Source organism: Aptenodytes patagonicus, chromosome 4, assembly GCF_965638725.1.
Source record: "Aptenodytes patagonicus chromosome 4, bAptPat1.pri.cur, whole genome shotgun sequence".
Classification (NCBI taxonomy): Eukaryota; Metazoa; Chordata; class Aves; order Sphenisciformes; family Spheniscidae; genus Aptenodytes; species Aptenodytes patagonicus.
In genome coordinates, this window is record NC_134952.1 from 80568543 (window position 1) to 80584173 (window position 15631).

The 15631-nt window shown below is 36.7% G+C and overlaps 1 protein-coding gene and 1 long non-coding RNA gene across 4 annotated transcripts in view; one reads left to right on the plus strand and one right to left on the minus strand.

The window, feature by feature from the left end:
• The window catches only part of PRSS12 (serine protease 12), a 46654-nt gene that overhangs the window by 8860 nt on the left and 22163 nt on the right, over window positions 1–15631 (plus strand). The window contains exons 2-8 of the mRNA XM_076337309.1: window positions 250–388; window positions 2575–2753; window positions 4901–5051; window positions 9648–9826; window positions 10483–10624; window positions 11599–11795; window positions 14920–15061. Coding sequence (XP_076193424.1) covers window positions 250–388; window positions 2575–2753; window positions 4901–5051; window positions 9648–9826; window positions 10483–10624; window positions 11599–11795; window positions 14920–15061 — 1129 coding nt within the window. The remainder of the gene's footprint in view (window positions 1–249; window positions 389–2574; window positions 2754–4900; window positions 5052–9647; window positions 9827–10482; window positions 10625–11598; window positions 11796–14919; window positions 15062–15631) is intronic.
• Window positions 1–15631, minus strand: part of LOC143159852 (uncharacterized) — a 49169-nt gene that overhangs the window by 5753 nt on the left and 27785 nt on the right. For all 3 annotated transcript variants that reach the window (XR_012995236.1, XR_012995238.1, XR_012995237.1), the window contains exons 3-4: window positions 7871–7993; window positions 2601–2749 (exon numbers count right to left, since the gene is read on the minus strand). This is a non-coding gene — a long non-coding RNA (uncharacterized LOC143159852). The remainder of the gene's footprint in view (window positions 1–2600; window positions 2750–7870; window positions 7994–15631) is intronic.

Below are 15631 nucleotides of genomic sequence, written 5' to 3' on the forward strand. Positions count from 1 at the left end.
ATTTCGGTATAAGAAGCAAAATGTTTTCCCCATGTAAAAAATAAGGTTATCTCCTTTTGTATATCACTGTATAAGAATGTTAGATGTGCCAGAGTGCTTCTTAGAAGCAGCTCACCCAAAGAGCACAAAGATGGTAATACATGAAACAGGAACTCTCTGCAGAGGGAAAATCAGGTTCCGAGTCTTCTATGTGGGATACATTAATTGAGCAACGGAGGCTTAATTTTTTTACTTTTTCTTCTTAACTAGGGTCAGTGAGACTCCAGGGTGGCAAGAATGAGTTTGAAGGTACAGTGGAGGTTTATTTGAATGGAATCTGGGGAACAATCTGTGGGAGCCATTGGGACAATAATGATGCAACAGTCGTATGTCGACAGCTTGCACTTGGGTAAGTTTCAGCCCAAGTAAAAATCAGTCAACTTATTTTAATGATGTTTCAGTATAAAGGACAATCTATTTTGCAAATCCTGACGGCTTTTTGTGTTTGATGATTGTTTTTTTCTGTTTGAAAGTTGTTGAATGCTGAAGTTGTTCTTCCCAGAATCCTTTGCTTCCTTCAATTGCGTTGTACTTCAAAGAGGTTGCTGTGAGAATCAGTATTTCATTTGAAAGCTGCATATGGCATCTGGAGAGGAGCAGACCAGGGTAGATGCTTTGCTTTCAAAGTGAAAAGTGTCAACAGGTCAGAAAATCTTAGGGCAAACAAAAACTGCTTTACTAGACATCCGGGAGATGTCCACAAGGGCAGAAACATGAGGTCTGATCCTGATCTCACTTACGTAAGCGTCAATTAAGAACAGCTCCAGCGAGGTTACTGAATCTATAAAACGTAAATTCTGTGGCCAGAATTAGACTCTACATGGGCTCCTAATCATAGGAAAATTCCTGGTTCTCAGGAGCATGGGGCTACCCTGGTAATCATCCATTCTATCCTTTTAGAGTTGCACAGTGATAACAAAACCCAAAACCAGACAAGTTTTGCAGCTTTACATTTTCATGGAAACATTTTACAGAGTTATAGTAATATTGGACAGGTTGAAAGTCCCTGCATTGTCCTCATTGATCACTACTTCCCACTACTGTCAGAATGGAGTTAATCAACAGGACCCTTTAACATAATTTGGTCATTAAACTCTAGATAATGCCTACAGTGATACTGCAATTGCAATAGTAAGATGAAACTGAGGTAAGGAAGAAAACGCCCATACCAAAAGGGAGTTTTAAAAATAAAATGCAATTTCAGCTTCTAAAAAATCAGTGCTGTTCAAGTTAGCAACCAAATTCCTTGAATATCCCCCTTTAGCACCCCATTCAGTTTGCACTTTCTCAATAAGCCACAAAGTATGGCTGGCTTTATTGCCTTTCGAACATTTCTTTCAGTCACATACCAAAGTAGTGATTTTGTTTGCTACAAGCAGTAAGGGGCTTTTATAGCATACTTGCAGTGTGACATTCCTAATGATTATTCCACTTTTTAAGACTGCTAGCCAGGACTAAATCTAAGCTGTTTTATAATGTTCAATACTAATCTGGACACACCATGCCAACTTATAAAAATATGAGGATTAGATGAGATAAAAGTTCAGCCATCTGGAGGCCGTGGTTTTGCTTATGACTTCAGCTGTCTACGTGCAATGTCTCCTTTCCTCATTTTCATGTAAGTTCTTTTTGCCTTCCATACCCTAAATATTTCAGTTGAACAAGACCACTATTAGCAAAAGTAGTTCAGTGATACGGGTGAATGGCTTGGTCTTTTCAACAGAAATGGCTTAAATCTGAATCCAGGCCAAAAAGCCCCAAGCAAACAGTAGTTGGAAGTTTCTGTTATCGTGAGTGTCTGGCAGAAATTTGGATCTATATACCAGAAGATAAACTCACTAGGAATTGTTGGTGCTTTTCAGGTGCTTTCATCTATCTGTTCCTTTGATTTTACAATATTTGGGCTTTGTTTTTAATTTAATTTTGTTGGGCATTATATGGAAGAAAAGATGGCTCAATAATTGTCGCTGTAGATTCAGTATGGGAAGGAAAGGAAACTGTTTATAAATGTTCTGGATGGATGGGAATGGCTGAATAGAGAATAATGGATGCGGGCCTGATCTAATGGGAGTATGAGGTGGTTTCACTGCTGCATGGTCACAACCATATTGTATGACGTGTATGTGCAGAGCACTGGTACGTTTTGATGGAGTGAAGGAGAGGATAAGGGTGCAAGGCCCATTAGCTTTACCTCTCCTGGAAGTACAGCTGCAGTGGGATGGTACTGTAGATTCACCTATGGACTGTGGACTCTGTGTTGATTTTTGTAGTTAAGAACCGGGAGAACAGGAATGTAGCTGACCCTGCAGCAACACAGGCCATTGTACTAAAATATCCCACAACAAAATGGCGAGAACTGGGTTACATCTGTTACTTTTCTTTATGCAGAGGACAATGCTGAACTGTATGAAAATGTGATGAATTTACACTGCTGAAGAAAGCCCTTTCTTTTCTACTCCAAGATTTATATATGAGAAAATATTCCACTTCCCCTCCTCCCACTCTAATGTCTTACCCTGATCATTCTTCTTACAGTGAAAAAGGTACAGCAAAACACATACCATTTTCTGGACTGGGCCTTATTCCTGTTTACTGGAGTGAAGTGCGTTGTCGTGGTGATGAAGAGAATATACTGTTATGTGAAAAAGACGTCTGGCAGGATGGAACATGTCCTCAAAAAATGGCAGCTGCTGTCACATGTAGCTCTTCCCTGGGTAAAAAAAATACATATGGTTTGGTTAACTCCTTACCTTATTTAAATAGAGGTGGTAATAATTACTCATTATTAAATTAGAAAAAAATATTAAGACTTCTTGGAACAGGAAATTAAACATTGAATCATCACAGCATTAACTGTTTCAAATCCCTCTATGCTGTGCAAGCAGCAACTAGCTGAACCACTTTTTACCTTTCCATAATCAACAAGCAAATTATTGCTTTGAGATGCAGGTTGTGAGAAAGGGTGAAGCAGCGAGAATCTCTGGCTGTAAAAGTAGGATTGTTTCCCCCCACATTTTTTTAAACATTCTTTAAAAAATTATTTATTTATTAATTTATTTGTCTACTTGGAGGTTGTCTTTGGTAACTACATATGCTACATGTCAATTTGTCAGCTTTTACTGAACATTAGGGAGGAGCAGCAGTTTCAAACAGGCTATGCCTTCTTCTTTAGCACCGAAGTGTTGGGATGACATTCCTTACTGTGAACATGGACAACATCGCACAAGGAACTGCAAAGTTTTTGCCCTATTCTGCATACATTTAAAACAGGTCCAAGTCTTCATAGCTGAAGACTGCTACCTCACACAAGTCAAAATGATATTGTTAGGAAAAAAAGTATTATTGATGTTTTTAAGATATTTCAAATTATTTTAATGAACATGATAAACAGCAACTAAATGGGCAATTATGCCATCAGATTTAAGATTTTGCTGACCTCGAGGAAGACTAGGCTGGCAGTGCTGAGGATCTGGCAATGGCAATCTCTTCAGCTGTAACCAAAACATGTATGGCTGCAGCCAGTTCTGTGCTGCCTGTCCTCTCCTACTTACATTCCTATCCAAAGGCAGATGCATTTTTGTCCTAAAGCTCCACTATTCATGAGGAATATTTTGATAAATTACTTTTAAAAAATAATTTTGGTCTTAATTTAGAAAACTATAGCATAGAGGGAAGGGAGAATCTTTTTAAGCTAGGAGACAAGTTGCAGGACCAAAGAAAGAGAAATAGTTTTGCCTAAAGAAACTGAAAACTATAAATTTGCAAATTATACTTTTAGATCATAAGGTTTTCCTTCTGTTTATGGACATTTTCACCAGAAAACTTTGTTTTGCTTAGATAAATTTATTAAAGGACTGTTGTCTGTTTCAATAATGCTGAAAGGAAGTTAATGACTAATTTAGAGTCCAGGATATCTGAAATGAATTAAATTGATCCTGAGTTTCAGCAGACTAGATGAAGCTTTCACATTTTGCAGGTTCTACTGCAACTAGCCTTTTTAAATAACTACATAAAAACAGATTTCATACCAGTGAAATAGTACAATGAAATTGGAGAAATGCCCTCAGTTTTCTTTTTTTAAGCCAAGAAACAGATGAAATAGTAGCATTCAGTGGTTGGAAGGCCTACACAAAAATTAATCACATTTTAAATCATTCAGATGTTAGATATGGTGAAACTTTAAAATAACCTTTTAAATACTAGAGCGATTTTTTTTTTCTCACATGGTTTTAACCTGTTTCCACTATTATAGCTTTATGCAGAAGTGATGCTTTCAAGACAATTTCTTGCTGGACCAGAAAAGGGCTAATGATTTGAAAGGGTGAAAATCAAACCGTATCTTAGAAACGGGAAGGGAACAGTAGTTACACAATTAAAGTGAGACTCCACAGTCCGTGAGATTTCACTGCTCTGACTGGAATTACCAAAGTAACGAGAAAACACGAGGATGAATTTCTACTTCTGTGGCAATGAAAGAATTTTTGCCTCTTCAGATTTTACCCTCTGGGACCAAGCCTATACAGAGCCAATTTTGCTCTTACTGGTAGAAATGCAGCTCTACTGACTGACTGTAGTATTTGGCCTTACAGCCCTAAGTATCTGTGAACACTCTGACGCTTAAGTAACTCAAGATCAGTATGGTTACTTGTCTGTATAATATTCTTCAGCTACTGAAAGTGGAGCTTAGGGGAACTAATTTCTAAAAAGTTTAATTTCAGGTTTTCCATCTAACTAGAAAAAATAAAGTGTAGTTCTTGAGTGATGTCAGAGAAACCATTAAGCCATCTTCTTTTTTCTTTACTATCAGGATAACATTTTGGGAAAGAAATTACCTTTTCCTGTATTCTATGTTTGATCACAGCCCCTGTCTTTACTCCAATCCGGCTGGCTGGTGGGAACAACGCTCACGAAGGAAGAGTAGAAGTCTACCATGCTGGCCAGTGGGGGACTGTCTGTGATGATCAGTGGGATGATGCAGATGCTGAAGTTGTCTGTCGGCAGCTTGGCCTTGGGTTTGTTTTTCTACATATTTTCTACACCAGCAGCAAAGCAGGAGAGTTAGTCAGATACATGGCTTGGAGTTGTCAAAAGATGCTCCTTTAAAATCACACTAATACTTTGAAGCAGTAACTAAGTTTGTTTATAGAAGGTTCAGGTACAGCACCATTACTTTCAATTCCCTGGAACTTTGATATATAGGATCCAGTTTTCAGTGTCATATGATAGGGGCAATTTTGTCTGTAGGACAGACAAAGGATGTGCCTCAATAAATGCTGACTTTTTAGTGAAAACTCACTACAGTTTCAGTAAAATTTCAATCAAAAACCGTAGGTAAAGGAAAGGAAGTTGCTTTGACTGTTAAAATCCTTACATCCATTTTACTGAAGAGTAACAGTCTCCTTGCTTTGGAGTAAGAGCACTGCTTTGTCAGAAAGGATATGTTTTTTTGGCATGCCTGTGAGAATCTCTCAAGATTTGTTTAAGTCACGAGTCTCTGAAGATTGTCAGTTTGCATATACTGAGTAGATATCTGTTTGAAGTTTTGACAGTTAAGCTTGTCAGTGATTATGTCTGAACTAAGCATGGTCCATAATATAGTCACAGCAGCAGAACAGGATTTTCTTGCTCCTCTTCTGTACAGCCAGGGGTGATTTTGATACCACACAGAAGATAAGTATTCAGTATTTGTGGAAAGATGCTGCAGAAGTGGGAGGCAAAGAGGAGAACTGCTGGATCAGAGAGGAAGGAGATGGGGACAGTTGGGATGAAAGGCCAGATGGGTTGAAGAGGGAAAGAACTAGGAGCAAGATGCAGAGAAGATATTAAGATGTAAACCCATGGTGGAGAAGGGGATTATGTCTGAAACAGACTGGATGAGAACTAAGCAGGTCAGTGCAGAGAAGACTGGATCAGAACTCGCCTGTTCAACCCTGCTAGGATTATGATGAATTAAAAGAAGCGGCATTGAAAGTAGCAAGCTTTGTGGCATTAATGGGTGGCCCCCAGAGTGTACTTGTTTTGTAACGTGAAACTGAGGCCTTGGACTGCTGGTGCCATCCAAATTGGCTCAAAAGGATGAGAACTGTGCAGTACTTACAAGCTTCTAGATCTCCTGGTGAGCCATGTGGGAATCAACATGCTCCTCTGACATCAGATTTTCATTTTTCCCAAGTTTATTTTATGCTGTATTTCTGTATTCCTGTACATTTTCAATTGGGAATACCTAAAAGAAAGTCTATCTTCTTACAGGCTTTTTCTGCTTTTGAATTGGGCCACAATTAATAAGTTTGGGAAGTTACTAAGCTATGCTTTACATTTTTGTGTACTAATGACAAATGTCATGCTCTTAACCTGCTTCCTTACTGATTACACTAAAACATTTCATGACTTATATTTAGTGTTCAGAAACTGCAGTTCTCGGATGCTTCTAATTTGATTCGCTTTTCTGAGTAAATAAATTGTATTAAGATGGTGCTAAGTCTTTTTGAAATATGTCTAGAGATTTACAGAATTTCTCAAGTAATCAAGATGTCTTGACAAATGTGCTCATTACTGTGAAGTGAAATTTTACCAACAGTGGCAGTAGACCAGGTATGAAGTAATAAAAATAACCTGGAAACGTGCCACAAATTGTAAAAGTAAAGCATCTCAGTAAGTAGCTTCCCACACCCTTTCAACTTTTCTGTAGCACTCCTATAAAACTTCAGAATATTAATCTACCATTAACAAGTGAAAAATAATGATAATTTATTTTATTATTTGGTCTCAAATGCTTTTTGCTTGATACAAATTGCTGCTGTTATAGTAATGGGATGTGTTGTCTCTGCTTTATTGGAACACCAGAGAATCTTACTAGATTATGGTATAATTTGTTTCAACATTCAGAGTAGTCAAGCATTCTCTCTTGGATTTCAGCCAGCTTCTTAATGAATAAGGATTTTTTTTCTAACATTTTCTATACATTTGTACCAGCATCAGGATTAAAAAAAAAATACAAGAAATGGATGCTATGTACGAGAATTTTCTTTGTGTGAAGTTTGCATATATGCAAATACTACTCAGTAAACTTAAATGAAGATAATTTATCTTATACATGCAAATGTTCCAACATACAATCATCTTAAAAACTACCAGTAAACCAGGCTTTCTGTAATAAGCCTATAATAATTTATTTAGGGTAATATTAATAAAAATAGGTATCCTAGAAGTAGGCTCTTCAGTCCGTAGTTATTCAATTCTACAAAAATAGCCTGAAGTGCTGAGAAATCACAGAGCCTATCCTGCTACATCAGAAAGATACAGTGGAAAACCAAGACATTTTTATTTATTTAGATGCTTAAATATAAATGGGATAGCTAGATTTGAAATAAGTATTACCCTTAGTGTATCCTATGGATTATATTTTCTTAGTTTACTATATAGGCAACCAGTTCAAAAAGCAGCTCTTTATAAGAGATAGAGGACTTGGCTCTTTTTCCCATTACCAGCATTGCAAAATACAAGTGTTCAGTAAATTAATGCTAGATATAAAAACGCATGGTTACTTAACAAACTAAATGAAAGAATAGTAAGGGCAATCAGGAAATGTTTGCAAATCTCACAGAAAAATATAATTTCCAATCTATTAAAATTCTTCTTGGCATTGCTAAAGGAAAAAAATTAGACCAAGATATCTGTTAATATGTTATTTAGAATTAGGAAGGTCATTCAGAAGAAAAGGTAACGTCTAATTAAAAAACTCTCAAAAATAAGGTACTGACTTCAGACTGAAGCTATGTGTTTTGCTAAAATGCTGCCTGCTGAGTGTTTGAGGATATTTTTGGTTTGTTACCTGCTTCTCTGAAGCAATCACAGATTAGAACTCTTCTCCCTGCTGAGCAAAACAGACCTGCATTTTGATATTTTCCATGTTCTCCACCACTTGAAGAAGACATCTGGTCATCAAAGAAACAGCCTGAAAATTAACAGTGCATTTTCAAGATTAATGAAGCGCATTAGCTTGAAAATATTAAAAACAAATTGATTTTAAACAAAACGAAAATGCAAAACAGATTATTTCATTTACCTTTCCTGTGTGTGCTTTTATTTACTGAGCACTACCATCTACACAGTGTCTACCATGAATTTCCACATCCTTCCTTGTTACAGAACTTTTTCCCGATTCTAATTTAATTTTTATAAACCTCTTACTGTTATTTTTCCCATACCCCTTTACTGTTTATCAAGAATTTGTATGATTGCTAATTGTAAATTTAGTATTGTTTTCCTTTTAAAAAAAGAGAGAACAGAGATTGTTACATATTTATACAAAGCACTAGAAATGAAATCCACAACTATCTAAATCCATACGTGGATTAATGAGTCAGTGCCTTAAAAACATGAACTACTGCAACTTATATTAAAAAAAAAAAACCAAAACCCACAGCAACATACTATTCTGGCACACAGTCGCAAAAGCCAGTTAAGAGTTTGAATGATTACATCCTGAAACAAAATAGTCAAGACCTGTCATGTTTTCAGTATAAGCTGAACATACCATTCCTGTTAGGTGTTAGGTGGCAATAAATGGATGGTAGTGGAAAACTCTCTTTAAACCAAATTAATTAATATAGAGCCCTGCACCCAAACTGTAGGTTAATGAATTTAAACTAATCCTTTAGCTAGGTAATTCATTACAGCAAAAAATTTAGATAGACGTTTCAGTCTTACAAGTTGAAAAAGACGACAGATATTGAGAATACTCCTATAAAAACTAGACTGAATATATGAACAGAGAAACTGTTGAGTGGAAAGAAACCAAACCATGAAAAACATTTACATATGAAAGACATGGTATCTTAAATAGAACTGGAAAAATCCTGATAGGTCACCAAGTGTTAAACACTGCATAATTTCTGTAATGCTGAAACAATGGAGCATTTTCAATTTATGTAGGTTTCTGTGCTCAAAATCCTCCAGGCTGACATAAAGAGTGTAACACACACAAGGCTAGTCACTGGTTTGCTTTCTGTTCTTATTCTACCACTGATTGTTGGTGTGACATTGTCAAGTCACTTAAGATCTCTTTGCTGTGGTTTTTATGTGACTAAATGGGGAACAATCACTTATCTGCCTCATCTGGGTATTTGAGATTTGATTAACGTGCTTTGAGGACAACAGATGAAAGTCACTGTAGAAATATGTATCGGATTATTTTTACTACATATAAACATTAAATGAAAATTAAAATTAGAATCCTCATACCCAAGCTGTACATCTATAATCTCTTCTAGGAAAGTTATGCTTAAAAATCAAAAGGGACAGAAAAGGAAAATCTGATAGATACAAAACAATAGAAAATGATGTTCTAAATCTGTTCAAACCGTGGAAGTGTGGAAACGGCATGTTCAAGTCGCTCCACAGCCTCAGCTGAGACTGAAGTTGACTGTGGAACCACATGACATGACAGGACGTAACGCGGGCTGCATTGTCAGTTACCAGTGCAGCAGCTACCTAGGCAGTCCCAGCTGCTATTTTAGAAGCTGGATGTGCAACTCTAGCTCTTCCCCGTGACTCCCAGACTCTTCAGCTTGCTTGTTCTTGACTGGATGTTTGTTACATTTCGACAGGGGTGTTGCCAAGGCGTGGAGCCAGGCTTACTTTGGAGAAGGCTCAGGTCCCGTGCTGCTGGATGAAGTGCAGTGCACAGGAAATGAACTATCTATAGAACAGTGTCCAAAAAGCTCCTGGCAAGAACACAACTGTGGCCACAAAGAAGATGCTGGCGTTTCCTGCACACCTCTCACAGGTACTGCAATTACCAATAATCACATGGGAAAACAGTGACAAATGCAGAGTTCACAGCTCTGGAAAGAGAATTTTTAAAGTTTGCAGATGCACAAAACCCCACAGTAATAAACTGTTCTGGCAGTATCAAAATGAACCAGCTGTTGGCTATGGAAATTTTACAGGTACAGAAAATATCATTATTTAACACAAAGCCTTGGTTCCTCAGTAACACGCTAATTGCCACTTACTATGTGGGGCATGCCTTAACTGCGTATCACATCTATGAATGGCAGTAAGCATTTCAGCATAAAAGCAATGGGAAATAACAGAATACACAAAGAAAAAGATAAGGTGTATATACAGTGAAATCACATAATCAGAACCCACTCCTGCGGACTTGGCATGTAATAAGGGCTTGGGGGGATCAATATCTTGTGCTATTTCTCTTGCACTTAAGCAATTGTATTAGGCAACACTTCACAGCTGACCGGGTGCATTATGGCATTTCTTCCATCTTCTCATTAGATGACACCTAGTGATCAGCACTACATTTGGTAGTCTAATATTCTGATCAGATGCAGTAAACACAATGTTATTAATTTTGTTTTAGAACCATAATTGGACCTCAGAAAAACTGATTCTTGTTTTTGTTTTTCCTTACTTGTAATGACACAGATGGTGCATTAAGACTAACAAGTGGGAAAGGCAGTCATGAGGGACGCCTGGAGGTCTATTATACTGGGCAGTGGGGCACAATCTGCGATGATGGGTGGACAGAGCTGAATACACAGGTGGTTTGCCGGCAGCTGGGATTTAAGTAAGATTACTTGATATTAGATATCTGACTCTTTGACTTGACAATGATGACAAACATTTACATGAACCCTACATTATTCAAGAGTCTGTTTTTTTAATATTCGCTGACTGCTTCATGGAAACTACTGAGTTAAAAGCCATTAAAGCCTGCTTCCCTCAGCCTCAAAGAGATATTTATGGCCTCAGATTAGGTAGAAGAAAAAGCTTCAACTGAGGCTGCGATTCAACAGCCTTTATTCACCGAGTTCCTTCCAATCATCTTTTTGGCTAACTGAGATAATGCATATGCTACAGAGAAAAACTGATTTGTTGTGTTCTGTTTTGCCTATAGAAGTTTGATTCTTCAAAATCTTTGCTTGTCGAACAGTCATTAAAAATCACAGACATTTTCAAAGTATAAGTCCTTCTGGATCTAGCTCAGAAAAACCCACAGTCTGGCCCCGGAACACTGTTATGTTCTGAAAAGCATATTTTAGAAAAAAATCCCACTAGAGTTTCATGCATTCAACTCTTCACTACTTTTCCTGCTGACTGTGGCTACAAAGATACACTCTCACAAGGTGGTTGTTCTCTTGCCTTCAGATTGTAACAGCTCACATTCAAAAAAGAATTTTGTCTCATTTTTCCCCCAGATTGTGACATTTAAATATATGTAATACTAAGAACATGCTTTAAGTCTCAAAGTCAGTGAGACAGCCATATGCTTGATTGAAGGGAGGTCTTAATCAAAGGTATCACATTCTCAAGTTTGTATTAATGTAACAGTAATTCCTTAAAAAAAAACATTACTGAAGAAGCAGCATATGGTGCTCTCACTGAATTTAATGCTAACTGAACCTGCTCTGTCATGGTTAACGCTGTTTACTGTTACTACTTGAGAAACCTGAAATAATTGCCTTCCTTTCTAGTGCTTAAGTATAACATGCCCTCTGACCACTGCGGACCAAATGTTATGTGTATGTATGTGTTATGCAGGTATGGAAAAAGCGTGCCTGAGAGCTACTCAGAAGGAAGCTCTGGGCCCATCTGGTTGGATGATGTCAGCTGCTCAGGGAAGGAGACAAACCTTCTGCAATGCTCAAGGAGAGAGTGGGGAAACCACAACTGCAACCATCAGGAGGATGTCAGACTCATTTGTCATCCAGATAACGACAGCCATAAACTCTCACTTGGTAAGGCATCTCTTTGGTAAAGTCACAGTATGAGTATTGCGGTGGGTGCAGATCTGAGCAAAGTATAGTATACTTAAGGATGCTCAAAATCTTAATATTTGGCAGATGTGTGCAAAGAAGGAACAGGAAGGGAAAAAAGCTCACTTTTCTCCTGAAGATCATAGGAAGTAATCAAGCTTTGCTTAAAGGAACATAAACAGCCAGAACAGTAAAGATCAACACAAATTTGTAAGGTAACAAAGTCAGATTCCAGAGATCCTGTTCTCTCAACCTTCACCAGACTTTACACCTATTCAGCACTTCCTAATGGTATACTGCATTTCACTCAGCACTCTCCAAGTCCTAAGTAACTGTCTCATGCTATCAAAAGTTGGAGACGTACCCGAGCACCGAGGAATATAAATCAATAGTATATCCTCCTATGGCCTTACATTCAGACAATCCGAAAAAAGAGATATGGAGAAAGAAGGGAATTTCAGAGACAGCAAGAAGGAAGGGCGAGAAGCATGAAATTATTTTTTTGTTACTATTGCCTATCATTTATATTGTGCCTGCGTGAATGGGCCCCGCTTGCTGACCAGGACAGAGTGATACTACAAACACAGATCAAAGAGCCAGTTCCAATGTCAAAAAGCCTACAAACTTGCATGAAAAAAGAATAAAAAGACAGATAATAAAAGGAGAGAAAAATACTAATTACATAGCGGCACTGTAGAACAAAAATATATATAAATGAATTCCAAAGATTCCTAAATCCACATGTAGATAATTAAACAAGAATTCTGGCTATCAGATATGCACAGTAAAAATTACAGGGGAACAATGGGTTGCTCAGCAATTCTGAGAAAGTTTCATTTTTAAAATTTGCTACATACAAAGCTTGTAGCTTGTCAGTAGGTAGCCTTTTACGAAATTGTTGCCGATATTCTTTATCTACCCAAGTATATTTTAGTCGATTTTGAAATTAGAATTATAACTAGTGGAGTTAGATTCACAGCTTCTACTGAAATGTAATAGATTTGTATGCCTGGGTGCCTGAAGTTCTCTGGAAATTATAGACTGAAGGTCTAGCCTGCAAACTAAGACATGGATTCACTGCATGACATTGCTACCCGTTGTAACAACAGTCAGCACTTCCACATGTACTTTTCTAGTCTCTCCCTCCTTACAGTCTTTTTCTTTATAGCCTTTTGACCTCTCACAAGCCAATGAATGTTTTATGGTGCAGTACTGTTCCATTATGTGTAGATGATGTCAAATCATATTTGGTAGAAAGAATTTTCTCAGACCAAAAATAACAGGAATTCAAATCATGACTGCTGTCTTTACAGATGCAAACCATCTGTGCTGCTTCGCTCAAATTCCTATAAAATATAATCTTAGCTGAAGGAGGTCTGGTTCAGTTAAATGCATCCATATGGTAACATTTTCACATCCCCCATTACCAGCAAGTTATATTAATTTTGTGCTCATAAATATATATTTTTTTTCTAAAACACAAGAAGATAACAATAAAATAGCTATAGTGTATCATTAATATCCCATGCCTCTAGCTGGGTAATATAATTTTCACCTAAATCATATTCTTCCAGAACAACACATAATTTCAACAAGAAAATGAAGACAGTGTATCTGACATTTCCTACAAGGTTTCTGATTGGAAAGTGGACAAAGACTCTATTGTTACCATTTACTTCCCCGCATTTGAAAAAGCCTTTTTTTTTTCTCCTGGTAAGAATGAATTCAGTGGAAAAATATGAGAATCTAGTAGATGATATGACTTGAGGAAATACAGACATTAAGGAACACTAACAATGAGATAGAATACACTACAATAACTACAACAACATTTGCTTAGTATGTTAAGCTCATGACAATGTAGCTAAACAGAAAGTTGGTGAAGTTAATTCATGTAACTGTCCAGACAGTATGAACTCCAGTATAAACCATATGCTTTAAATGACATTTGAAGCAAACAGACTTTAATTTTGTTTTCAAATCTTTCCTCTTTTAATTAATGAACTTGGCCAGTTTTAACTAGCTCTGATCCAGAGTAAGGTTTGGTATACAAAAGTTATTCATACCCTAAATTAATCTGAATTAAATATCAAATGCAAATGTATCTAAATACTGCTTTATTTAAGAGCATAATTAAGTAATTTCTCATCCTTACAGATTTAGAAAAGATTAAGAACAGGTTAGAAGAATGAGAAACAGTCTTTCCAATTATTCTAAAAAGAAACTCTCATTAGTGTATTAAGGATTACAAAGTACGACATACTAAAAGACTTAGAAGGCGATTCTCACTTAAACATTATAAAGAGGCCTCAGAGGAATTCGTAACTGTTTTAAGGCTGCTTGCATTGCTTGCATGCTATAAAGGAGTTTTAACGTGAGAATCAAATATGTACTTTGCGTAATGATTCAAAATTTAACTACAGGCCAAGCACTGAACGAACCGTGATTAATTAAGTGTGACTAATCCACGTGAGATTTTGTATTATGAACATATCTGAATAAGCAATTCAAATTGCTAGAAAAATAATCATGCATTAGTCTAGAATAACACGCTGTAGAACATCATGCTATCACACAAAATACGCTATAGAACAGCACGCATAATGGTAAGTAATAACTGAAGTTCAACACAATGCTGCACTTTTTTGCTGAGATAGTGGTTAAGAGGAGTGGTAGCAACCAGTTTGAGAATGGATTTATGAATTGAGACATAGTTAAATTCACCAATAAAGTTTCTGCAAGGAAAACATGTCCAGCTTGCACAGGTATCATATCAAAGAGATCTCGGGTGTTTTCTGCCTTTAGGGGGAGAATTGTTCTGTGCTCATTGTGGTCAAATTCTGACCTATGTCACATATTTGGATGAAATGAAGGAACCAGATGAATTCTGAAGTTCAAAATACAGTAGTATTTCATATTTGTCTTGTAATTTGTACAAACTGCTTCCTTTTGCCAGCCAGGAAAAATATGACTACTTTAACAGCTGATAATAGGCTTGTCGAACATAAACATCGGTTGACCCTATATACTGAACGCGATGAAAATGACTTAAAGTACTAGTTCTGGCTTCTGTTGTTGTGAGTTGACAGCAGTAATTTATTCCCAGGTCCTCCCATCAGGCTGATGGATGGTGAAAATAAGAAGGAAGGACGTGTAGAGATTTTTATCAATGGCCAGTGGGGCACAATTTGTGATGATGGATGGTCTGATAAGGACGCAGCTGTGGTCTGTCGACAGCTTGGCTACAAGTAAGCAAACTCATTAAGCTGTTTCTCAAGTTACCTGTTTGCTGTATCTAAAAATGTTAAGTTTCTGCAACTGAGCATCACCAACATGTGTCTGATAACATAATATATGCCTTTTAAAAATTGTTGGTTTGGCATTCTTTTAGAAAAGTGTATTTATACTATTCGTGTAAGAAGTAGTAAGGCTATGTCTTCAAAAGGAGTATTCATTAACTAGCATAATTGAGAAAAGGAATCTTAATATTCAAAGGCATATCACAGTCTGATTGGCAACAGAAATGCAAGTCGATGCTAGCTATTAAATTTTTTTTTAGAATTTAAATATTCCAAATTACTAAGCTATTAACTAAATACTATATTTTATTTGTCACTTATGGTGCTACATGTCTATATGATATAAACATATTACACTGCTTTTAATATTTTTTTTTTTACACTTAGTTGCACTAATGTAACTGAGAAGAGAATTTGATTTAGTGTATCTGCTCTGTGCTCTTTGCCACTCGAACTGTTCTTAATTTACTTCTTTCATCTTTTCTAAACATTTTTTAAAAGTTAGAGTGAAATTTAGGA